The sequence below is a fragment of the Phyllostomus discolor genome, chromosome 3, assembly GCF_004126475.2.
Source record: "Phyllostomus discolor isolate MPI-MPIP mPhyDis1 chromosome 3, mPhyDis1.pri.v3, whole genome shotgun sequence".
Classification (NCBI taxonomy): Eukaryota; Metazoa; Chordata; class Mammalia; order Chiroptera; family Phyllostomidae; genus Phyllostomus; species Phyllostomus discolor.
The window spans coordinates 207,875,785-207,901,680 of NC_040905.2; the positions used below are offsets into that span (position 1 = coordinate 207,875,785).

At 60.4% G+C, this 25,896-nt stretch overlaps 2 protein-coding genes across 5 annotated transcripts in view; one reads left to right on the forward strand and one right to left on the reverse strand.

Moving 5' to 3' along the window:
• Positions 1-8,399, forward strand: part of MVB12B (multivesicular body subunit 12B) — a 169,157-nt gene extending 160,758 nt beyond the window's left edge. For all 4 annotated transcript variants that reach the window (XM_036022238.1, XM_028532633.2, XM_036022240.1 and 1 more), the window contains exon 10: positions 6,977-8,399. In XM_036022238.1, coding sequence (XP_035878131.1) covers positions 6,977-7,063 — 87 coding nt within the window. In that variant the 3' untranslated portion in view covers positions 7,064-8,399. The remainder of the gene's footprint in view (positions 1-6,976) is intronic.
• Positions 1-25,896, reverse strand: part of LOC118499814 — a 42,677-nt gene that overhangs the window by 8,504 nt on the left and 8,277 nt on the right. The gene's annotated exons all lie outside the window — the stretch shown is intronic.

The following is a 25,896-nucleotide window of genomic DNA, read 5'->3' on the forward strand; positions in this document are numbered from 1 at the left end:
GACGAGCCCTGGGCCCAGCGCCGCCTGCACGACTTAAGTGGCACAGGGTGGGGGCCGGCACCCCGCCGTGCTGCCAATACTGTGGGGGTTCTGGGAGCCCGGGGCTGCACCCACTCACTGCCGCCTCCACAGGGACTGGAATCGAGAGTGGCCGCCCGCCTGCCCACTTGCTGACTCCCTACCTCCCTGCCTGCTCCCCCTCACATTGACTTGACCCTTACCTTCGCTCGCCCATTCTCTCCTCATTCATTTGTCCATCCATCCATCCATCCATCCATCTCTTCTGGGCCACGACCTCCACCAGGCTGCGGGGCGGCAGGAATGGCCGACCCTTTCCTGACACCGTACCTCAGGTGACTGTGGGAGGTGCTCTGGGGCAGGGGAGGCCACTTCCCAGAACAGAGGCCCCTGTAGATGGGCCTGGAGGGACAGGCAGGGCTCGGCCGCTGGAGGGAGGGAGCGTGTCCAAGAGGGAACGACACGGGAGAAACACCAGAGAAGCCCAGAGGCGGGCCTGGCCCTGGCGCACTGAGGAAGAGTGCTGGGCGGGGAGAGCTCAGAGACAACGCCCGGGACAAGGTTTCTGCCGAGGTCATTCCCACCTTGCTCCAGGGGGAAGAGGGGCTGGGCCTCCGCCATAGGGTGGGGACGTGGGAGTCACTTCCCCGCTCCCCGATGCTCCCTCCGGATGCCAGGTGGAAGTGTTTTGTGAGCTGAGGGTGCCCCGAGAGAGAGCAGCAGGTGTCACTGTCCCTCTGGGGAGTCCCAGGCTTGGGGCAGGGAAGGGGGTGACTGGGGAGGATGCAGGGGGTGACCTGGATGCCCTGGACGGAGTAGGAGGAGGCAGGGCTGTGCCGGCAGGTGGCGGGGCGTTGGAGCAGCAGCCACTGCCGGGGTCGGCGCTGGGCCCTGAAAGGTGTGGGTCCTGCTCCTGGAGCAGGTGGGCCTCAGAGGGGCCCTGGTCCCACCCCTCCCTTAGGGCGACTCAGCGGTGGGACGCAGCGGAGGCCTGGGCTCCTGACTCCGGGTTTGCTGCTCTGAGATCAGAGCTCGTGAACCCCGAGGGGAGGGCCAGCTCAGAAACAGAAGGGTCTGCAGGGGCTGTGAGCGCCCCCGTGTGGGTGGCTGTGGCACTGGCCAGAGCATCCTTGCCCACTGTGGTGGTGAGAGGGGCTCCTCCCAGCTGTGTCCGGAGCACTGCTGGCCCCCATCACGTCGCTCTGAGCCCTGGTTGACTCACCTGCGTGGGAAGCACACTACCAGCTTCACGGGGTGTGAGGAGTTGGCCCTGGCCCCCTCACTCAGGACCCGGCAGCTCCTGCCACCCCGTCACCTTGTTAGTGACCACTGGCTGGGTCATAACCACGTCATAACCTGGTCATAACCAGACTGTAACAGTCCGAGAGCCCGAGTGCCAGGCCCCTTCTCACCAAGTGAAGTTGAAGGCGGGCGTTCTCCCCAGCTCTGGGGAACTCTGGCTCCTCCCCCAAGTGTGTCCTGGCCCCGGTGCATCGCCCTTCCCCAGTTTGTCAGGTGTCTCTGTGGAGCCACAGCCCAGTACGCACAGGACTCCCACCGGGAAGCGAGCTGGCAGCCCAGGGGAGGCTGCGCTGTGGGGCCCGGGCCCTGCCGAGCCGGCTTCTCCCGCGCCGCCTGCCTCTCCCCTGCCCCGGGGGGGGTGAGTCCCAGCAGCCAGGCTTCTGAAGACAGCTGGCAGGACACTGCCCAGAGCGAGGCGAGGGAGCTGCCCATATCTGAAATGCCCAGAGGGGCTGACCCGCAGGGGCCGGGGGGACCAGACCAGCTGGAGTCATGGTCCAGGCTCTGGGGCCAAGGCAGGTGTGGGCGGGGCGGGCTGTGGGGGAGGCAGGCCCCTGCGCAGGGCCTCGCCCCTCCCTCTGACTGTGCAGGGACCCTCCCAGCCTGCTGGAGCCCCCCCTTCAGTGGGGTCGAGCCCTGAATCAGACTCCTCTCCTTGACCTGAGTCTTGCCCCTTCACTTCTCCGCACCTGTCCTCACCTGGCCACGGCCTTCCAGGGCCCTCTGTCACTCACCGAAGCGCCCTCACCTGGTCTGTTCTACCCCACGTGCGCCCGCATGAAGAAGTGGATGCAGGTGCGTGCCGGCTCCAGTTGCTGGGCCGGAGCTGCGCCGTTCCCCGCCGCCCCTGTAGGCCTCCCCGGGCCTCAGCTCCCAAGTCTGAAAACAACCCCTTGCCATCTTTCTTACAGGGAGCTCTCTGACTGGTGTGGTCGCCACTGGGCCCAGTGAGGGGAGGGGGCCTCCGCTGGCCTTTTTCTGTTGTGTCTGGTAAACGTTTCAAGGCGAGCGCTGACGCCTGCCCCACCCCGGGCAGGGCCCAGGCACCCCGGCTTTGGTTAAAACCCTTGGGTCTGATGCTCAGGAAGGCTGGTGTTTTCACTCCCAGGTGCTTCATGTGACTTGTCTTAGGTGGACCTCACGACACCTGTGTGCGTGGGCCCGGTGGCAGGCTGTGGGGGGGATTGGCTGCCTCCTCTTTGCCAGTGAGGCTGGGCAGTAAAGGACTCGGCCTCCGAGGTGCAGCTGGAAGCTGCTGTCAGCACCTCCCACTGCGAGGGCTCGGGCCTTGCAGTGAGAAAAGGCTTTTGGAAGTTGGGACCTGTGCTCCGTGGCTTGGGCGATTGGGTGTGTCAGTTGCAGGTCTCGAGGCCGGAGCACCCACCTCCAGGCCCCAGGCCCCGGGGAAAGAGCCCCAGATGGAGCCCCTGACAGTGATGTCTCTTTCCCAGGAAGGCCTCCGCGCCGGCTTCCCATGCTGCTGTGATGGCGGCCTGTGCCCACCAGAGGGCGCCAAAGCCCGGCGCCGCTCAGGGGGCTGGGCTCTGCGAACCCAGATTCTTTTTAATTGAAAATTTTTTTAATTCAAAAAGGATTTGCTGTTTGTACGCGGGCGCAGGTTTTCCTTATGCGGGAGGCTAATGTCTTGCGTAAACAGATCTGGGCCCAAATCCGCCTTCAAAGGTACTCGCTGTTTGCCCAGGGGAGTGAAAGGGCTTCCAGAAGCGGCCCTAGTCTCTTGGGCAAACACTTGGGGGCCAGCAGTCCCCGGCCGGGGACGGCGTCTGTGGGAAGAGTTATCCGCAGCCTAAGGGGGATTATGTCAGGGGACATATGTTGAAATTTCATTTGGGGAGTTAGTGAAAACAAGGGGGGGGGCGCCACCCTTTTCTCCAGCCAGTGCAACCTAAAAAGGGGAAAATCTCAAGGGCAGGGGTGGGGGCGGGGACAGCAGGCTGTGCTCCGTGCCCAGGTCCCTGGAGCTCTGGAGGGGGCGGCCGTGTGCTTGGGCCGTGAGTCAGGGAAAGGCGGTGTGTGCTCCTCTCCCTGCCCCCCACCCCCCCACCCCCGGCCCCAGACCTAGAGAGATGGGAGTTCAGCCGTTTGTCCTTGGAGGCCTGCCTGAGCCCCCCTTCCTAGTGACTCTGTCCCTGCTCTGCCACAAAGACTGGCCTCAGGACTCCCCACTACGGCCTGGTCAGCACTTGCGTTCCCCGGGCTGGGAAATGTCCTGTCCCTCCCCCCCACCACCACCACCCACCCTGCCATCGAGAAAGCTGCAGCACCCTTCACTGGGGCCACTCCTGCCGGCACCCAGGGCTGAGGAGGGCCCAGGCCCCTGGGTGCGGACAGCTGGGAGCTGCCACCTCCAGCTCCTTTCACGGGCTCTCTGTGCCGACCAGTCCCCAGCCACTCAAGGCAGCCCGACTGCCCACGTTGGCCCCACTGCCCCAGAGTCCGGCACAGAGGCTGCTCGGTGGGTCCCCCGAAGCCTCCCAGAGGGGAGGGGCCACGGCCTGGGGGGGTCTGGGCACCTGGCGTGGGTTGCTCCCTCCTTTGAGAGGCGCCTCGCCTCTCTGCTGCCCAGGCAGGGTCTCCCAGGCTGGTCTCAGAGCAGCCGGAGGGGAGCCCCCAGGCCCCTCCCGGCCCCCCTCAGTCGCTGGGTGCTCATCCCAGGTGCCAGCCCTGATGCCTCACATGCGTTTCTTGAAACATCGCCACACCTGTAAGGCCGGCTGCCCTGGCCCCAGGTGCTTCCAATTACCGTGCCTGTATCTCTGGTTCCATGTCTCCCAGCTGAGTGGCTCCCCCCACCCCACATGCTGCTTGGGGACCACCCCCAGCCACCGGCAGGAACACTCTCATGTTCTCCCACCCAGCCTTCTCTCCCTCCTGGGTTGCTTGTTGGGTTAATGGGTCGTGCCCAGGTCTCTCCCTTGCCACCTCTCGCGGCTCTCCTCTGGCCCCAGCGCTGGGTGGATGGAGTGGGTGCTGAAGGAGCTGATGAGGGACTGCTTCCTGCTGTGATGCACCCAAGCAGCCACGAGGTGGCGGTATTGTCCCAGGCTTTGCTGCAAGTCCGCTGCCTCCAGAGCCACACTGGTTTGCCAGCCCTGGGAGCTGAGATCCCTGGGCCCTGGTCACCAGAGAGCAGAAGAGTGACCGGCTGGGTGCTGCTGTGATTCTGCCCAGTGGCCAACAGATGTGCAGCAAGTGTTTGCCTGGGGTCAGGGGTCGATGGGCCCTCGCCCTGCCGAACCTCATTGTGACCCCATTTTTTAACTGAGGTGTAATGGACATTATTTTCATTTCAGAGGTACAGTATAGTCAGTATTTGTATGCATCACAAAATGACCAGTCTGGTTAACATCTGTCACTACAGTTACAGTTTTTTCTTGTGATGAGAAATTCTCAGATTTACTCTTAGTGACTCTCAGACGTGCAGGACGGTGTTACTACCCACAGTGAGCTCTGTGTTGCTGCCCTGGGACTTACTGTAACTGGGAGTTTGGGCCTTGACCCTCATGGCCCAGGGACCCACCCAGCCCTGCCCTCTGCCTCAAGCGACCACCACCCTCTTCTGTTTCTGTGAGCTTGTTGGGGGCTTTCTGTGTCTTTTTTTTAGATTCCACATGTAACTGAGATCATATGATGCTTTTCTCTGTCTGACTTATTTCACTTAGCATCATGCTGTCACAGATGGCAGGATTCTGTTCGTCTTATGGCTGAACAATACTCCCCCTGCATAGACCCCGCTCTTTCTCTATCCGTTCACCTGCTGGGGGTGGCCGGTGGTCCCTCTCTGGGCCACCATGAGCCCAGGGGGGCTCGAGTCCCTTCCAGCCCCCCCCTCCTTGCCTCTGGGTGAGAACTCAGCAGTGGGTCTGCTGGATCGTGGGGCAGGTCCAGCGTGGGTAGTGTATGGGGTCCACGCTGCCTGTCCCAGCGGCTGCACCCGTGCACGGCCCCACCAGCAGTGTGCACGGTCCCCCTCGTACATGTCCATGCCAGCGCCTGTCGACGTGACCCCGCCTCTCCTCAGGTGGGGTCACTGGGGTTTGCCTGCAGCAGCAGCTCCTCCTCCCCCACCCCGTCTGGCGACAGAGGCCGTCTGTGGGGACCACAGCCCCGTCTTCAGCGTCACTGGGGCCTGTGGCTCCAGGGGCCACTGGAGGCTGCTCCCTCCGCTGTTCACTTGGGGACAGGGTCCACCCAGGCCTCACCCATCCCCAGCTCAGATCTGTGTCTGTCTGTCTGTCTGTCCCGAGTTGCTCCCGTGGGGCTGTCAGGCAGGGGTTAGGGACACAATTAAACCTGAAACCCTCAACTTTCAGCCATTCCCCTTGCTCCGCGTGGCCCCCAAAAGTGCCTCCTGGCGGAAGGCAGCCCACGGTGGAGGGGGCGCCGGGCAGGCTTTGCCAGCATGCCGCAGGAGGAGGGGCGGGGCATTTGGAGCCCCCCCCTGCAGTGGATGCCCCCCTGCTGCTGTGGCTCCGAGAGTCTTGCTACTGGCCCCCACCCCCTCCCCCCACGGCCACCGTGTCCCGGAGGAGGCGGCTTCGGGTGGTGGCCACGTCCAACCTGGCAGCTCCGCTTGGCTGATATAAGTAGGGGGGCCCTTTTTATGACAATTCTAACTGCTCAAAAGATTCCAGATATTTCAAATGTTTGACAGCCAGTGATCTGATCTAGGCTCCTCATTCCCGAAACCCGTGAGACCACGTGGCTGCGTCAGCGTCCTGTTCCAGGCTCTTCCCCTCAGCCCGCCCCCACCCCCGCAGGCCCGTCTCTGCCGGCCGGCACGCCTTACCCGCGCCCCCTTCTGCCTGGGGTGCCCTGCTCGGCATGGAGATGGCGAGATCCCTCCTGGCCTTCGAGGTGACCCTCAGGTCCCCGGTCCCCACCCTAGAGGCACCACCTCTCCTCTGAGCTGCCGTCACACTCAGAACCTGCCTCTGCGCGTGCCCCAGGGTCTGGCAGGTGAACCCCCCCGGCGTGAAGTGTGGGGGCTGAGCTCTCCTTCAGGGCAGGCAGCTCGAGGGGGGGGGACGTGGGGCGCCACCCTCCAGGAGCCTCGGGTCGTCCCCGGTTGGTGAGGGCATCCGCACACCCTGCGGGGAGTGGCCGCGGGCCCCAGCGAGGGAAGCGTGGGCGGGAGTGCCCCCCAGAGTGAGTGTCACCGGCGTGCTCAGGGTCATTTGAGCGGAGCGGCAGGCCAGGGTCCTGAGCCTGGTGGCCGTGGCCAGCCTTCGGTCGGGTCCATCCGGGATGGAGTCCCAGATCTGCCCCTCCCCAGTGTGGGACTCCTCCCCCAGTAGGACGAGGACCGTCTGCAGGGTCGTGGGAGGCAGGAGGGTGCTGGGCGTGCAGCCCACACGTGCTTGCCGCCGGCATCGTGGCTTCGTACATCGTGGTTTCGGGCGCCGACGGTGCTGAGGTCTCACCCTGTGGAGAGAGGGGCGGGGACTGTGGAAGGTCCCGGTCGTCACAGACCAGCCGGGCACCTGCAGCCACAGGGCTGCGTCTGCACACGCGCACTCATGCACTCGCACAGTTCACGCGCGCGGTCTGCGTGCACAGGCGGGGCCTCGATGCAGGCCCCCCCCCCACCCCGCGTCCCCCGCACTGACTGTGCTTCTCTGCCCCGCCCCCGCAGTACGAGTACAGCTTCCGCACGGAGCAGAGCGCCGCCGCCCGGCTCCCGCCCAGCCCCACGCGCTGCCAGCAGGCGCCCCAGTCCTGAGGGCCGGACGCCGCCTGCACCTGCGGGGAGGAGACGCGCCGGCCCAGACTACTGAGCGCCCCGCCCTCGCCCGCTCCCTCCTGCCCGCCCTCCGCAGCGCCCCGCGGGGCTCGTCTGGGAGACGGCGGGCAGCCGAGCGCCTCCATCCCCGGTCATCGGCTGGCCTGAAGTGACAGCCCGTCTTCCCGGGGCTGTGGTTCCTAACCTCGACTAACCCGTGTGCTATAGTGACCAGCAGCTCCTAACATGTCTGTGATGAGCCGCCGCCCTCGAAACAACCCCACCCGCACGGGAGTCGCCCGAGGGCCTGGACAGCTGCTCGGGATGCCCGGCGACGCCACCAGCTCCCCTCACTCCCGTCACCTGCCACTAAGCCACCGCCGTCCTCCTGGAAGACCCTGAGTGGGGGGCAGCTTTGCACAAGACCCTCCAGGAGCCCTGATCACCCGGACCCGGGCTGCCGTGGAACAAGCCCCTCGTGCCAACGGCATCGGGTGCCCACAGCGTTTCACGCCAGCCCTAGGGGATGAACACAGGAGGAGGAAGCCGGCGGCCCGAGTGGACCCATGCCCGGCCCCTGCCCCGCTGTGGATGTCCTGTGCTCGGACCTGTGACCGGACTCACACACTGGACGTCCTGGGGTCAGGGGGCGGCAGGACCCAGCTGCCAGCACAGGCGGGACTTGCTCTCTGGGCAGTAAGGCCGAGTGCCCGGCGCTTGCTGCCCAGGACGCCGGGCTCACCCACTTCACACCCGCTTCCCCACAAAGGGCTCGTCTCTGCAGCACCCACGTGCCATCAGCAGTGCCAACGGCTCTGCCCGGTGCTGTGAGCCAGCGCCCGGCCCGGAAGGACCGCGGCAGGTGCTCACCTGGCTTCTTGGGGCCAGGCCGTGTCCTGACGGCCTGTGCGCCTCGAGGTAGTGGTTCTGACAAGCTCGTCCCATCCCAGTCACCGACCGGGGCCAGCACCGACATTTCTGCCACTCCCGGCCACTGGACACAGTGCCAGCTGCCAAGCTCAACTCCCCGCACGTTTGCCATGAGAACAGGGGTTGCTGCCATGTGTGGGGGCTCGGGCCCTTCCCCCGTGGCTGTTGGCGTCTCCCATCTCCGGGGGTCACCAGATGGTCGGAGCTGTGCACAGGTTTGCCATGGGGGGGTGCCGTGGAGAGCAGTGAGGTTCCCCCACCAGGAAGGTGGCACAGGAGAGCCACAGCCAGGGACAGGCCCCTCCCGCCTGCAGCCCCCGGGATGGCACGCGGTTAGCTGGGTGGCTGGGACACAGCGGGAGCAGCCAACAGTCTGGGGGGTGGCCCCCAGCTGAGTGGCAGGGCAGGGCAAAAATACCTCACATACCTGTCAGCCCCGCCCCCCGCAGGCCCCTCTACGCTCGCCCCTGGTCACCCCCTGGTGTGCATGTTGATACTTCCTGATTGCCGTATGTTAGGGAAGTGGGGGCCTCACCTCCCCTTCCCCGGAACCTGAGGGCGTCCCTGGTGAGACTGGCCTCCCCGTGCCTCCCACGCAGCGAGGTGGCCGGAAAAGACCATTCGTGGAACCTACCAGGGCCCAGGAGACACTGGGACGGAGACAGCAGTCCCCTGAGGACCTTTGGGGCTGGTGCTTAGCCAGGAGCGCCGACTGGTCTCAGAGGTACCCACTGAAATAAGCTAGCTGTTTCTGGGGAGGCCCAGAACACGTGTCCGCTGCTGCTTTTTGGATGCGTGGCTGGTTCAAAACCAAGCGACCTGTGTGACTGGAAGCCCAACAGCCAGAGGTACTGCCCAGCGGGTGGGGCGGGGGCGGGGGGAGCCCTGATCCGTCTGTCCAGCTCGCTGGATCCGGCGCTCTGTCCCTCCATCGTCGCTCACGCCCGGTTGTGAGCTCGCGTCTGACTGGTAGCGCCGCAGCCCTCCTCCCCTGACCGACAGCCAGGCCCTGCAGCAGCTCTGCTGGGCCTGAGAAACTTCAAACCCGACAACGTGGGGCCCGGCGGGGAGGGCGGTCGTCAGTGAGAGGAGGAGGGGGTCCACAGCTCCCCACTCACGCCCCCCGGGGGACTCGGGCGAGCCGGGAGACCGCCCTGGCCTCACAGACGAAGTCTAGGTAATAGCGTTGGCCGTGAACGCCGTGATGCTCGGCGGCCTGAGACAGGCCAGCAGCGTGGTGTCAGCAGGCTGGCTGCGTGGTGCATGTTCAGCTGCTGCTAACCCTGTCTCTCTGCCTTGTGAGGGGGCAGCAGGGGGCTGGGGCTCTGGCTCACCCTGCACACCACACGGCCTGTTTCACTCTGGGAGGGCCCCTTGCAGACCGTTCGGCCAGGTGGGGAGGGAAGGGAGGGTTTTTGTGGAACAGCGAAGGGCAGTGAGCGGCCTTGCCCTCAGCCCCCCAGCGCCCTCTGTCCCCCCAGAATACCCCAAGCAGAGCACAGCGCCCCCTTGCTTTCCCCTCCCTCTCAGAGTTCAGAATCGCCCCCAAAGGCCTTGGAGGTGGCACCGCGGTGACGAGGAGCGAGCACTCTGCTCCGGGCTCACTGGCAAGTTTACGGCAAGGCCTTCCCCCGCCCCGCATCCAAGAACTGATCCCAGCTGCAACCCCTCCACCTGGAGAGCAGAGCGCCTGGGTGGTAGGAAGAAACAGCACGTTAGCCCCCAGGCTGCCCGAGCCTACTCCCACCCCGACCCCCACCGGGAGGGCTGCAGCCTGTCTGCCCACCTGGCTGGTGACACGCGGGTGGTGGTGAGAAGCCCGAGGTTGGAAGGGGACTGCTGTCCCACCACCCGGTGTCCTTCAGAAAGGCGGGGGCAGGACAGGAAGAACCAGCACACTCTCTGCCCACACTCCGTGGCACATTAAGCACATTTTTCTCCTGTCATTCCCCCAAAACCAAACCCGCCCAGAAGTGGATGTGGTTTGCGCCTCGTCACAGATGGGGAAGCTGACGCTTGTCCAGGGCACAAGGCTGGTGAGCGGCAGGGGCAGTTTCAGACCAGAGTCCCACGGTGCCAGCCATCCCGACATAAGCACATGCCTCACGACGGCCTTTCAGTCTCTGGCCCAGGAGTGGACGTCCCGGCCGCCACCGCTCACGCTGCTGTCGCCCGGAGCGCCGTGACGTGGGCGGGCGCTGAGCACGGGGCGGAGCCCACCTGCCCACCCCCCTGCCTGCCCGCCCGCCCGCTCACTCCACCCAGACGAGGGCTGCCGGCTGCCCCATCATCGGGCGTTTGTGGGGCAGCCCGGCCTGCAGCTCCTCTGAGAACCGGGGCCCCGAGGACGAAGGCAGGGGGAGCCCTCGGCAAAGCAGTCACGTGCCTGCGCCCCCAGCCCCTGCACCGCAGGGTGCCCCTGGGTCAGCCCAGCTCCCGTCACGTGTTGTGGGCGTGGCCCTGCGGCAGCTGCCGCTGTCACCACCGCCAGACGGGGTCCATTCCCCCAGCAAGGGGCGCACGCTGCTGTGGGGCCCCCGACAGCCACTGTGCACTGGCCGTGGGAACAGCGTCCTTCCTGCGAGTATTTATTTGAGGTGACTCTTGTACTTGGCAAAGGGAAGTTTCACTGTGTGATTGTCTTCTTAATATAATTTGTTAAATAAATGTTTGTTTTAACCTTTCCCCGCCTTGCTGCTGTCTCTGAAGCCACCCGAGATAGTGTCCCTCAGGCCTCCAGCTTGTCCCAGACACTGGCCAGGCCAGCCAAGGGCCTAGGGAGCAGATGGCCACCACCCGCCTGCCCTGCCTCTCCCGAGAGCGCTGGCGGGCCGCTGCGCCCCGCTGAGCGTAGCCGGCCTGGTCACAAGCCGGCGGGAGGCGGAGGGGCCGGCCGAGCCCTGCCCTTCTCCGGCACCAGCCCTCAGGAATGCTCCCCAAGGAGAAACACCCCAGTTGCTGTAAAAGCCTGTGAAGCCCGTGCATTTCAGCGGGTCACCGGCGAGGAATGCGGCTCTTTCATCTGCGCCTGCCCCGGAGCTGTGTCTGGGCGGGTCCAAGGGGTCCGGCCGCCGGGAGGACGCAGCTCCGTGGTTGCCGTCCTGCCCCAACTGCTCACCTGCTCGAGAGACACCGCCCCAAACGCCAGGGAGGGGCTGCAGGGCCCCGGGACACGCAGGGGCTCCCGTGAGGGCGAAACCCGCCAGTTCGGGTTTCACCATCAAAGCGCCGCGCCTCCACAGGTGGCCTCTGCATTTTGGAGCGGAGCTGCCACTGCCTCCAGCCCTGCTTCTGCCACACGCCCGCAAGGCCGGGGTGACCCTCAGCTCACGCGGTCTCAGCTCACTGGGACCACCAGAGTCCCCACAGAGTGTCAGCGCCCCCCACCCAGGCCCCAGCCTCGGGCACCTCCAAGAAGAAAAGCCCCCCGAGATTTAATTCCATGAGAAACCCCCAAAGAAGTCTGGCTCTGCCACTTACCGCCCACGTGGCCTTCCTTCCACTTGTGACCCAGCACCTGTCGGAGCGGGGACCGTGCCTTCCTTGGGCAGATGGCGCGAGGACGCTCACGGGGCATTTAGCAGGAGCAGAGCCCAAGGAGCCGCGGCCTCTCTCCGGGGCCTGGGCTCTGCGTGGCCATCCAGAGCACGTGCTGGGGCACTAAGCAAGTGCGAGTGTGGCCTCCGACACCCAGGGCCCAGGGTCTTGTTTGCAGGGGGCCTCGGGCACTGCTCGGGAAGGCAGGCAGACGCATGGATGCAGGGAGCCCCAGAAGAGGCACCCCACACACTGGCCTTCAGGCAGGAAGAAAACCAAGGTCTGTACACAACAGCCAAGGCTGAGGCAGGGTGAGTAGGTAGACCCAGAGGATGCTCGGAGCCCAAAGCGGGACCCAGCGGAGCCCCAGGGAGGCCAGAGCCAGCAGCCCCTGTTTCCCCTGTCTTGCCCACACTGCCTGGTCTGCCACTACCTGGGTGTCTGCTTGCTGCTCCTTCTTTCACGCTCTGGCCCTCGCTCTCATGTGCTCTGCACACCAGCATACATGGCACACACATGCACGTGTTCACACAGCCACCCAAATTCATGCATTCTCGGTTCAGAATTTCCAGAGGCAAGAGAACCAGGGCAGACTCGGATTGGCTGGCCCGGGTCAGGTGACCCCTCCTGCCCCTGGTTGCTCTGGCCCAGGTGGGAGGGGGAGTGTGTGATCACAGAAGATGCGGAGCTGGTCTGGGTTTGGGTCCTAGAGAGGCATCTGCTACAGAGGAAGGCAGGACCATGGGCGGAGGGATGGGAGACCTTCCCGGGGAGACAGAAGAGCACCCCACCAGCCCCTGTGAAACGAGGGACGACGGTGAGGTGAGTGACGCATCATCTCCCCTTTTGTCTGTCCACCTAGCCATGCGACACGGGTGAGCACCTTCTGTGTACAGTCTCGGAGCCAGGCTCTGGGGACTCACAGTGACATCCCTGTCCTCGCGCAGCTGATGGTGTAGCCTGACCCCCACCTCCCGCGTGTACACACCCCAGCCACGTCTATCCTGCCTCTCCCCCTGCTCGGCCTATTTTGCCCCAAACTGGCTCACCCCTAAAACTCTGAGCTTCCCCAAGCCCCACCCACCCTCACCTCTGTCTCCCGCTTCTGCATCCTCCCGGCGGCTGGGAGCAGCCCATGCCTCTAACTGTGCTGACCTCCTTCACTGGCCCACAGTGACCCAGCTCCAGCAGCAACCTGGAGGTTCCCCCTTGACGTCAGCATAGCCCGAGCTGAATGGACCGTCTTCCCCCAGGCCCCAGACGGCTCCCCTTCTGACTGCTGCATCTCTGGAACAGCTCTGCTCCGGAACAGCCCTGCCAGAGTCACCCACGCCACCTCCCGGAGCCATCTGTGGTCACCCCCATTGCCAGCTGGGCAGCTCTCGCATCTAAAGTTGTTTTCAAACTCAGTCACTCTTTTCTCTTCTTGATGCTCTTTTTTTTTTTCAGTTCCGGCCCTGGAGACTGTTTACCTGGGTTACAGCAGCAGCCCTGTAGCCACTCCCCCGCCCCCAGGTCTTCCCTTTCCCACCCAGCCAAGCTCCCTCTGACTAGACCGTACCTACTGAATGAAGTCCAGGTCAGGTTTCCACACCCACCTGCCTGCACCGACCCCATCTCCCTCTGGAGCCCAGCTGAGCCTCCCCCTGACCTCCCCGCTGCACAGTGCGGTTCCTCAAGCCCTAACCTCTGTGCTTCTCTGCCTTTGCCTATGCTGTTCCCTCTGCCTAGAATGCTTTTCTGAATTGAGAAATTTGTGAGATACAAAACCAATATACAAAAATCATTTGCTTTCCTGTACACTAATGATGAACTGTCAGAGAAATTAAGAAAACAGTCCACTTACATCAAAAAGAGTAAAAGACCTAGAAGTAAATTTAACCGAGGAGGTGAAAGGCCCGTACACTGAAAACTGTAAGGCACTGATGAAAGACATTGAAGGCGACAAAAATAAATGGGAAGATATTTCCTGCGTGTAGGTGGTTAGAATTAATCCCGGGAGGATTAATAGTGTTAAAAAGTCCATCCTACCCAAAGCAACCTACAGCCTCGATTCAATCTTCAAAATTCCAGTGGCGTTCTTCACAGAAATCAAACAACCCTAAAATTCATACAGAACCACAGAAGACCCCAAATAGCGGCAGCGATCTTGAGAAAGAACAAAGCTGGAGACAGGATGCCCCCTGATTTCAAACTGTGTTACAAACTACAGCAACCGAAAGTATGTGATATGTGGTGTCGGCGCAGAAACAGATGCACAGATCAGTGGCACAGAACAGAGAGCCCAGGAATAAACCCATGAGTATATGGTTTGATTAGTTTATGACAAAGGACCCAAGAATATCCAATGGGGGTAAAGACCGTCTTTTCAATAAATGGTATTGGGAAAACTAGACAGTCACATGCAAAAGAATGACCCTGGGCCACCATGTGGTACTGTGTGCCAAAGGGAAAACTCAAAAGGAAGACCAAAGACTCCCAGGTAAGACCTGAAACCATGAAACTCCTGGAAGGAGACATAGGTGGTGAACTCCTTGAGGCTGGTCTTGGCGGTGAGTGTTTGGATCCGACTCCAAGGGCAAAGACAAACAAGTGGGACCACGTCAAATGAAACGCTTCTGCACCACAAAGGGCATTTAAACAAATGAAAAGGCAGCCTACAGAGTGGGAGGAAGTATTTGCAAATCATACATCCGATAAGGTGTTAATATCCAAATTATATGAGGAGCTCATACAACCCTATAGCAAAACAAACAGACACCCGATTGGAAACGGGCAGGGGGTCTGAGTAGACACGTCCCCGGAGAAGACATCCAGGTGACCGGCAGGTGCTTGGGAAGATGCTCAACATCACGGATCTCCAGGGAAATGCACATCGAACCACAGCGAGCCACCACCTCGCACCTGTTGGAAGGGCTGTTACAGAAGACAAGAAATAAACAAGGTTGGCAAGGATGTAGGAAGGGACCCTTGTGTACTGTTGGTGGGAATACGAATTGGTACAGTATGGAGTTCCTCCAAAAAAAAAAAATATACAGAACTACCATACGACCCAGCAATTCCACTTTGGATATTTATCCAGAGGAAAACAAAAACACTAATACAAAGAAAGGTATGTACACCCCTTGGTTCATCAAAGCATTATTTTCAATTGCCGAGATACAGAAGCAACGTAAGCGCCCCCTAGTGGGTAAATGGGTAAAGAACATGTGGCACATACACAGTGGAATATTACTCGGCAGTAAAAAAAAGAATGACATCTTGCCATTTGCAACAATGTGGATGAAACTTGAGGGCATTACACTAAGTGAAACAAGTCAGACAGAGAAAGGCAAATACTGTGTGATCTCACTTATATGTGGGATTTTTTAAAGCTATAATTTAAAAAAATCTCACAGATAGATTGGTGGCTGCTAGATGTGGTGGGGGTGGGGGACAAAAATGGGTTAAGGGGGTCAAAGGCACAGCCTTGCAGCTATGAAACAGTCACAGCATTGGGGTGCACTCACGGCGTGGTGCAGGACTACAGTTAACAAACCCTGCCATGTGCACATGGGGGCTGCCATGCCCAGCACCAGGCGTCTCATGGACGTACTGTCGCAATATCTCACCAATACCGAGTCGTGTGGTGCGCCTGAAACTCGTGTTACGTCTCAACTCTACCTCAATAAAAATCATTTTTACATTAAAAGTTACTCGTCAATGTAGTCCGATCATCAGTCTTTTCCTTGATGGGTAGTGCTTTCCGTGTCTTGTTTAAGAGCCTTTGTCTGTCCTCCCAAACCCTTTAAAAATGGCTCTTCTATCCTGCAGCACCTCCCCCTTGGAGACGAGTCCTGGAAGAGGGGAGAGGACACCCCCGGGGGGACAGGTGTGCGCTGGGCTCTGGAGGGCGTGGGGCTGGGGTCGGCGAGGCTCCGAGGGGCGGGGGAAGAATTGGGGGAAGGGGAGCACTGCCCCTGTGCACGGGGCACAGCAAACATTTGTGGGGGACAGCAGCGGTACCCCTCGTGCATTACCACCACAGCCCTGCCATCAGGGACCGCCCCCCCATTTAACAGATATGGAAACTGAGGCTCCAGAGAGTCTCGGGAGCTCAGGACGTCCAGCCCAAGTGCGCCTAGCTCCAGAGCTGTGCCCGGAGGCAGCCCGGATTATGTCTATCCCAGAGGAAGCGTCCAGTCATGCAGAGGCACCTCCTGCGGTCAGAGGGGCCCAGCTCTGCTGTGGCCCCAAGTCCGTGGCCCTGAGGTCCTGTGACCATAGCAACCGGTCACAGGGGCTTCCCGGAGAAGAAACTGAGGTTGGACCCAGGGTGTAGCACAGCGCTGGGGGGCACCTGGCGGAGGGCATTTGGCCGCAGGGAGGCCCTGCAGTGTGGGCAGGAAGGGAGACAGGGTCCAAGGTGACCTGTCCCCCCGGCATGGGAGCCCCTGGCCTAGTGCATGCTTGTGCTTCATCCATACGCCTGGGTAGGGACTTGCCAAAAACTCCTAGTGCCCCGGGCGAGTGCCAGCCCCACTGAACCCGTCACTGCGTCCTGCTGAGGTCTGGAGCCGCCTGGGCCTTGGCCAGGGCGGCAGGGCTGGGCACCCAGCACCCCACCTCACTGACTAGACTAGCAGGGCTCCCTGGGGTGAGCCTCTTGCAGCTCCCAGGGAGGAGGCACTTTGCAAGGAGGCAAACCACCTTTGAGTCCCATTTCCCAACTGGGGGAACTCAGGAGGTCCCTTGCACTTGTCTCTGGCCTGTTTTCTCCTCTGAGATAGGGGCGTCCCACTAGCTCCTTTCAAGGTGACTGGATCTGCTGCAAAGTGCGGATCCCTCTCTGAAGACTGCTCTGGCCGCCGGTGCACACACCTAGTCCGGCCGCGCGGGGGCGCTCTTCTGCGCCGGCCCGGCGCCGGCTCTGCCTGGGCTCTGCGGGGACCCCACCGCATGCCGTCGGTTCTTCCATCGTGCAAAAAGAAAGCAGAGCTCAGCGTGCTCCGCCAAGAGTCTGAAGATAAATCTATAGCTCCCTGCTGCAGACGTTTGTTTGGACTGAGTCCAGCCTGCAGAGGGCCCCGTGCACGACCCTGGGGGGTGGGGGTGGGGGTGGGGGTGGGGGTGGGGGGGTTCCACCCCTGCCGCACCCGCAGGCTTGCGGGGAGCTTGTCAGGACTCCGAAGCCCTGAGGTTGGCCAGGCCAGGCAGCCGCCCTCGCTGTGCTCCGGAATCCGGATCCGCTGGTGGAGCCTGAGCCTGGGCTGTGGGACCGCAAGCCCTCAGCTCCGCCCTCCTGTGCACGTGGGCGCAGACAAGTCACGTCACGGAGCCTCATCTCTGAGCCTCAACTGCCACATCCGTAAACAGGGGGCGCCCACAGTCCCCACTCTGAAAAGTCGCTGAGGCTGAAGGAGACACGTCTTTGTTGTTCGGCGCCCGCGCCTACAACCAGGCACCCGAACCTCCGCTTCCCCGGCAGTACAATGGGCATGATAGAAAGTCCTTACTTCCCAGGGTCAGCGAACCGCTGAGTTTGCAGCAGCTGCCTGGCACCCCGAGCTCTCAGTAAGCAACCCAGCCTGTGTCCCAGAACCCCACTGTCGTCTTTTAGGGGCCCAGGCCGCCCAATTTGGGAGCTGCTGGCTGAGAGCACAGCTGGTACTCCCCGGGGTTCCTGGCTGGAATCGGGGGGCGCAGTTGCATTGCCCACAGCATCTGGGAGAATGGGGGGGGATGGGTGGGGAGGCAGTGCCCCCCACACACACTGGTCTTCAGGACCCTCTCTGGTTGAGTCACCTGGCAAAAACACTCAGCTTTTGACACCATCCAGAAAATGAAAACATCCCAAGTGTCTACTTCCCTTCCTTCCCTTCCTTTTGGCAACTTAAATCGCCCTGAAACACACCCAAGGCATTGAGTGCAGTGTGAGCTTCCATGCTGGAGTGGCGCCTCCCAGACCCAGGGAAGCAAAGCGGGCCTTGGTGGGACTCGGGCTCCCCAGCCATGGAGGGGCGCCCACCCCCAGCGGCCCACATCCCAGTGCACCTCCAAACCAGCCCACCTGAGGGGCACGAACCCTTCCTTCCTAAGCGGGGCTGCTGCCTACCCTCATGCCCCTTCAAAAAAAATATGTGAAATGGTCTTTGACTGAAGAGAGATTAATCCTCAGTTCCCCGACAGTGTCCTTGGGCACGTGTTTTTCTAACCTCCCTTTCAAATGAGAACCATTTGTCGCAGAGAAGCTGGGGAAGCCCAGCCCCAACTGCTGGGCCAGACATCACCGGCACCTGATTGAATGTCAAGGACAGTGCGAGGGGCCAGCGCCGAGGCGAGAGCAGGATGCAAGCTGTGATAACCTGTCCTTTGCTGCTCTCCGTCTGGGCCTTGGCCCCGGCCAGTGAGTGGCACACGCAGGAGGATCCTGACTCCAGCCCTGCCTCTCCCACACGCCAGCAGACATCCTCGAATGGCTGACTTTGCCTCTTGGAGCCTTACTCTTCTCATCTGTAAAATGGGAGCGATAATGGCCGCTGTCTCCCAGTGCCGGGAAGACAGGAGCCCCTCCATGTTTAATGAAGCTTTTAAACACAGTCTCAGCTCCCTTGGGGCACCTGGTGAATGGACGGAGCAGCCCAGGCCAGGCCAGGCCAGGGCCCTCCAGACTGCCACAAATGTCCATCCTACACGTGGCCCGAGTCTGCCCCTTCCAGATGCACTCCCAGGTGAGAGGGTGTCTGCACAGACCTGGAGTTGCTGGCACTTTAATATACAGTTTATAGGTGCTACGACGCAGTCTCTTTAATTAACTCTCAGCCCTCTGTCGGTGGCCTGCCTCCCCAGCACAGACTCCCCACCACCCCAGTCCCGTTTGAAGTTTGCAGCCCCCCCAACCCCCGCCTTTCCTGCCCATCTCTGCTCGCTGAACCAACTGCAGAGCCTTCGGGCTCAGCTGGGAGGGATTTACTGGAGAATTTCAATCATGGGCTTCTGGCTCACACTTGTGGCTTCCCAAAGATTGCCCCAGAAGTTTGATACGTGTGGAACTGAGGCCTGAAGGAGGGACGCTGATGATCTCCGAACTCGGAGTTGCCCGGGGCCTGTCGGAGAACTCGCGGCCCCGACACGGAGGAAGGGAGTCCAGACAGCCACACAGACGCGGGCTCCTGAGACAAGGTACCGGGATCCGTTCACTTTTAAGGAGCCGCTTAGAAATGGCGTTTCCGCCGCCAGCACCCACCTCCCTCTCCCCCTGCCGTGCCACGTGCGTGCAGGTGTGTGGTTCTCTGTGGGGTGAGCCCCAGGTGGCCTTGGGGCTGGGGGAATGAGGGGAATCTGAGGCGTGAGTCCTGAAGGGTGGCTTGGGCACCAAAGCCACAGAGATGAGCCATTTTCTGCTGTTTTTTCCTAAGCCACGCGGCTCGCCTCCCCAAAGGCGTTTATTCCCTCGGCAGTTTTCAGATGGGGGGGCCCACGCCCGCCCGTCCACGGGAGCCACGCCAAGAAGGTCCTGGGACAGAGGCCCCATGTGCCGCTCATTTTTCTCCCCCTTGAGCAGGGCTGACTCCGTCCCTTTCCCGGAGAGATCTTTGCAATGATGGATACACCGTGGGCCCCGACTGCTGGGGCCCTGGGGAGAAAAAAAACATCTTTTGCAGTTTTGCGTAAAGCCTCCCACTTCTTGCTTAATAAGTGCTGAAAGCGGCGCACACAGACAGACCCCGGGCTTTCCATGACTAACAAGATGACCACATCAGGCAGCCCTGCCCTCGTCCCCGGAGCGAGGTGTCCAATTCCCTCCCCGGCCTCCGCCAGCCGCGCTTTGAAGCCCCGGCGAGGCTGCCGCAGAGCTGGGAGCGCGGGAGGAGCCGCCGGGGAAAGGGCCGGGCTCCCCCCGGCTCCCCGGGCACAGATTGCCGCGATAAAGAACCACAGCTCCGTCCAGCTTGTGCTGAATCGCTCTTTTCAAAAGCCCTTTCAGCTGGTTTCACTTCTCCGCCCCGCTTTGTTGAAAGATGTAAAAATTTCAAGCCACCGCAAAGTAAACATTTCAAAACTCACTTTTCAGAACCCGTCACATTTCCAAAAATCCCTTGAATTCCATCTCTCTGCTCCCCGCCCCCCCCCCGGCCCGCCCCCGCACCCCTCTTGCTCTCCCCCGGGCTCGGGTGTTTTTCATTAATTTAGAAGCGGCCCAGGTAAAGCTGGTGTTTTCGGGCCGTGTTTTACGGGCGGGAAGTAGCTTTGTTATTTAGGAGATGTATTAGATAAGTCGATGTCTTGTCAAAATCAAGCAGGTTTTCTTTATTAGGGTGAAATCGTAATGAACTCATCTGCTTCCAATATTTATAAAGAGAAGAGAGGCCATTAATTCTGCTGCTTGTGAATAAAACCATCTGTGATTTTCTTTCCATTTGATGGGGCTTTGGTTTTAATATACATTTTTCACAAATAAGCGCAGAGATTTTTTGGTGAAAATGTCACATCCAGGATCTCATAAAGAAAGAATGCGAAGGGAGGAAAACGCAGTGTTTCGTTAGCTAAGTAATTTCTCACCTTGCAGAGCGGGGAGCGCGCGAGCCAACTTTGGCACATTAGGTGACGGGATCGCCCGTCCGACGCTAATGCAAGCCATGACATGTTACAAGGCGGCCCGCGTCCGTTCTGAAGTTTGTTTTCCTCGGGGAATTACACAGTTCGTTTAACCTAATCTGTCCTGACACTTGAATTATAATATTATGAGCTTCTTCAGGGAAGTAAAACAGTAGCCGCCTGCTTAAAAGCAAAGCAGAAGTTAATCAAGTGGGCAAAATGTCAAGGAAAAGGGGCTAATCGAATCATGGTGTCATTCTCTAGAGAAAATACAGTCAGGTTGTAATTTTTTTTTTTTTTTCCTCCAGTGGAAATCTTGGACGCCTAATGACATACTTCTGTCCGGGAAGAAATCTGAACTCGGAAACCCAACTTGATTAAACCCCAAACTGCACGACCTCGCCCACTGGGACTCCTCGGGGACTTTGACTTCTGGGTGTCAGAGCTTAATTAAAATATTCATCCAGCTGCTCTCCACTCGCCAAGGGGGCCCAGAGGAGTGAAACCAATAAGCTTAATTCCGTTAGTTCACCTGCCTGGGTACACAGGGATGCGGGAGTCCATCGACTCGTTTGGAGAAGAAGCGTCGGACTCACCCTGCAAACTCAGCACAGGCCCCCCAAACAGAGTTCCACACGGCACTCAGCGTCTCCACGCCTGACTCGCAACACGCACAGCCACGTTTAACCCGCCATCCCCGAAAACGAAAATGTCAGGCGAGTCGCTGTAAGGATCTATGTGCGCGGTGTGACGTATACGCCATTGATCATAACGTAATATTCACCGAGTCCCGTGTCACCGCGCTGAGCCCGTCCCATTCACGTCTCGGGGCACCGTCACTTCCACTCTAGGAAGCCAGCACCGTTGCAGCCCCACTTGACAGATGAGAAAACTGAGGCTCCGTGGGGGTGAAGTGACTTGGAGCCCAGAATTCTCGGCCTGGAGTCTGAGCGCTTTGCCCCTAGTAGGGAAGGCTCCATGGACATGCGTTGGGAATCTTGAGTAACTTATTTTAAATCCACCCTGCGCACAGGGAGTACAATTCAGGAGGTGCAGCGGCTGTAAAGGGCGGAGGGCTCTCACCCTTCCTCGGCCCCCCCGCGCCCCTCCCCAGGGCAGCCACTTTGGACGATTTCTAGTGTCTCCTTGCAGCTTACACCAGCAAGTGTGTGTCTATGTCCTTTTCCAAAAACACACGTGGAACCTAACAGGTACGCTGTTCCGCAGCTCGCTTTTTTCATTTCTTAATATATATGTTGGAGCGTTTTCCATCTCATTCCTTAAGCCTGCAGGCCATGCCATTCAACAGCTACAGTGGATTGAACCATACGAGATCGTCAATATCCAACCACCTCTGACCAGTAAAAATGCCAATTTAATGTTGTTTTGCCTAATACCAGAAGGCCTCCTGTGAGGGACACGCAGGGGGCTCCCCGCCTTTTGCACCGACAGATAACGCTGTGCTGAGCATCCTTCTCACCCGGACGGGTGTCATTGTAGGAGAGATTCGTAGAGGTGCCCCTGCCCATGACGTGTTTCAGCCAAGTCCCTGGCCTGGCCCTGAAGTCTCCCTTTGGGGACGTGAAGCAGTTACTTTGGGTGATCTCTGAAGCCCCCGACAGGCTTTGTTCTTCTGCAAACTCTCGTGGTGCCCATGCTTACGATTCCATATCACGGCGGGAGGTTGCCCCCCAGCTCCTCGTGGACAGAGGCACAACGCCAGCTCGGGGTCCCCCAGATCACTGCGGGACAAACATTTCCCACCCAACACTAACCCCCTCCCTGCGGGCTGGGCACAGCCAGAGAATGAGACGGTTCCCCGTGATCGATACAAAGGGGGTAGAACGCCATCCTGGGCGTTGGCGGCAGGTCTTGGCGTTTTAATTAGGGGGCCCCCAGAGGACACTGCATTCCTGTGACAACGGCCGGCAGGCCTTGGTCTCCGTGTCAGCATTAACCTGTTTAACGCACGGGTCTGCGGCAGGGGGCCTGGCCAAGCGCGGGCTGAGCCTCTGGGGCCGGAACCAGACGTGGTTGGAGGCGGCTGCGGGAACCAGCCCGTTGCCCCCGTCAGGCCACCTGTTCTCAGAGGCGGCCGGCCGCCTGCCTCTGCCAGCTGGGCTGCGGCCCGATCTGTGGCCCCAGGCTGGTTATTTACGGCTCGTCCAGGGTCCCCGACGACCAGGCAGCTCCAGGAGGACGGCACTTCACCCTAAACAGGACCAGGTACCTGGGCCGAGGGGCAGCACATGTGAGTGACCGGGCAGGCAGCCTCCTTCCTTGCAGTAAATTAATCTGATAAGAGTGACGCGAAGAAACACCCTGTGTCGGTTACTGTTTGAACAGACTCGGGAAGGGCCGGCTACAGACTGTCCCAGACGAACCGAAAGGTTCTGAAAACACGGTCCTTGCCCAGACGGCCTGGATGCCTCTGGGCTCTGTCTCTTGATTCTTCCGCCTCTTTTTAAATTATCTGCTGATGCAGACCAGGGCTGAGCAGGCAGGCAGAAACGGAAAAACAGCTGGCGTGTAAGGAGATAGAATCGCAGTGATTTATTTCCAGGGATTTGATATTTTAAGTTATTGTTGATGTTATGTGTGGGCAATAAATCATATTTTAAAGGATCTGTTAATAGACTGTTTTATTCTTAAAAAAATAATCATCCTTTTTCCCCCCCCCCCTCTTTCAAGTGGATGGGTTGTTTCTGGAGGCCGAATCCTCGGGTTTTATTAAGAGATGTAACAATAAATAAGAACGCGTCAATAAATTTTTCCACTGGGAAATCTCACACCCAATCACATCATCCGGGGAAGGTCTCCTCCTTCCAAAAGTTAGCAGGAGAGAGGGAGGGGGCCTCAGCCGTTACTGCTTCAAATCCTGCCTTCAAATACATGGAAATGTCTTTAGTCCTGGGGCTTTTTAACCACTGGATTCATGTTGAGGAATTTTAAATACCATGATGGGTTCTCTCTCCGAGTTTCAAAAGGCGAGGCTCACAATGGCATCCACCGAAGCCCTGGAAAGCAGGCGCCGGAGCCCCCCCCCCCCAAGCAAGGTCTTGAAGGACGAGGACCACATTCCTTTGTGTGACACAGTAACGCCGCCCCGCTCGTGGGCATGCTCCGGCCGACCCTCCGCGGAAAGTGACTGACTGGGCTGCCGCTTAAAACTCATCTTGCCCTTGGCTCCCGGGCCAGAGGTCAGGAGGAGGAGGAGGGCCCCCAGAATACAGTCTCGGGCGAGAGCCGGAGGGCTCTGGGAACATGACGCGTCAGAAAGGGTGGGGGAGCAGGGACAGAGGGAAAGAGAGAGAATAAAAGCAAAATTAAATTTTTACAATTAAGCATATTCCTTTTTTTTTTCATTTAGTTAATTTCCAGCCGCTCACGTTTATTACACATTAATTATGCATACAGCTTTTGTGCGACTTAAAAAGTGAGGAATGTGATCCTTATCCTTTCACGGAGGATCCGGCTGCGGGAGAGGCCCTGGGTCAGAGGGGTGGGCGCTGCCGCCCCTCCCCACATCGTCCCCCTCCCGGCAGCAGTGAGGGGGGCGGGGGAGGGGGCGCAGGGACGCTCCCCCTCCCAGCCCAGGGCTCTCTGATCCTGCCACCTTGACTTGAAAGCATTTCCTGCGGCAGGGGTGGTGGCCGAGGGACCCGAAGGGCTGGCTGGATGTGTTTCTGCGTCCAATCCAAGAAAAAGACCTCGAGCTAGCCCCTGACTAGCCCCCTCCCCGTCCAGCTCGTCACGGCCGGTATCTGTGTTCAAACCCACTGGCCCAGGCCTGGGGGCTAAAGCAGAGTGTGACAAGGCAACGGACTTGGGTGGGAGGGCATGTTTCCTTCCACCCACCCCTACCTGCGAAGGAAGCAGAGGGGGTGAAGCCCGAGGTGGGACCAGCCACTGCAAGAACCTTCTTCCCGTCCCACCCAGCCCCGGCCACAGCACGGCCCCCTGCACCCCCACAGTGGCCTCAGGAGCAGGTGGGCAGGTGGCCCTCTGCCAGCACGCTGTGTGACACCAGACCAGGGCCACGGTCCCACTGCCCTCCTCTCAGAACCTGCGTGGAAACCCCTGTCTGGCCAGGACCTCAGGCTCTGGGCTGAGCCGGCCTCCCTGACCCACAGAAACCTGCGTTTCCTCTTCAGTCCTGACACCAGGTGGCAGGTCGCCCGGTGGGGACCGAGCACCCGCCCTGAGCCAGCTGGAGCCTGGCAGTCGCCCTGTCCCCTGCACAGTCTCCGGGCCGCCAGAACCCAGGACCCGAGCCCAGAACCACCCTCACTGCCTGGTGATTCTGGCCTCGGGGCTCCCTCCCTTTGACTGCAGACTCCTCATCTGCCACAGGTATCGGAGCCGGTCACAGGGCTCCCTGGGGTTGGGGTGGAATATTGCCTCCAAAGCCCTGCCCTGGGTGAGCACCCAGGAAATGGGAGCTCACACAGCCCCGAGGGGTGGGCATGGAGACCCCGTTTTACGGTTTAGGACCTGAGGCTTTGGGAGGGAAGGCACCTGGCCCAGCCAGCTGCGTGACCCTCACAGCCTCCTCCCAGGTCCCGCTGTCCACAACTCCCGAGGGGCCGGAGCCGGACCCCTTGTCTCCATGCACTGATGGCAGAGACGAGGCGAGTGGAAACCGAAGGCACGAGACTGGTCCCCCTCTGCCTAGGAGGGCTGGTGTGGCGGGAGTGCAGGAAGAGGCACCTGGCACGTGGCTGTTGGTCCCAGCTCTCTCCGTGAGCAGCCGGAAACCAGGGACTCGGACATCAGCCGGGGAACAGAGGTGGCAGACAGAGGCAGCTGGGCCAGGTGGGGGGCTCAGCAGGCTGGGACCCGCACGGCTGTGGCACCCACCACCCGCAGCCCGCCGCCAGCAGCAGCAGCAGAGCCGGCCCGCCACGCCGGCCCCTGACCGGGCTGTGGGAGGGGGCTTGGGCCCCCCCTCACCGGGCTACCCCTTCTGCTTTGTCGTCCTAATAAAAACTGCTCCCCCAGGAGCCCCGCCGCCGGGACAAACGGTGGTGGGGCACCTCTCCCTTCTCTCCTGGAATCCCCAGCCCTGCCTGCCGGGACTCCGCCGGACTTGAAAATAAAATTGTCATCATAAAGAAGTCAGCCGTGCGCAATAATAAACAACATGTTTAACATTTATTACTCTGCCTTCTGACAAACTGCAATGTGAAAATATGCCAAAATTCGGGTTTCATAAAACAATTTTTCATCAGGTTCTTGCCTCTGACAAAATGCCTCCGTCTCGCTTCAAAGGCCACGGCGTTTGCAGAAGCAGGTCCCGGGTCTGAGACCCCCGAGTCTCTCGGGCTCCGTCAGACTCTGAGGGGCGGTGTCCCGCCGCCCCGCCGCGCCGCCCGCCCGAGGGCCGCCGCCCTTCCGAAACGGAGCCTCGCCCTGCGGCCGGTCGCTGGGCCCACATCCCCCCTTTTTATTGCGGTAAAACACACACAACATAAAATTTACCAGCTTAACCGTTTTACGTGTACGATTCGGCAGCATGGAGCATGTTTACGCGGCCGTGCAACCTCCGCCACCCCCTCTCCGGAGGGAGCTCCTTTCATCCCGCAGAACTGAATCTCCTTCCCGTGAAACCCTGGCTGCCCGTTTCCCCCCCCCCCACCCCCCCAGTTACCACCCCTCTGCTTTCTGTCTCCGCATCGGGTGTTCCTGGGGACCTCGTGTAAGCGGCACCCTGCGGGATTTGGCTTTGTGTATCTGGCTCAGCTCACTTAGCTCACGCGCTCCAGGCTCACCCACGTCCTAGCCTGTGT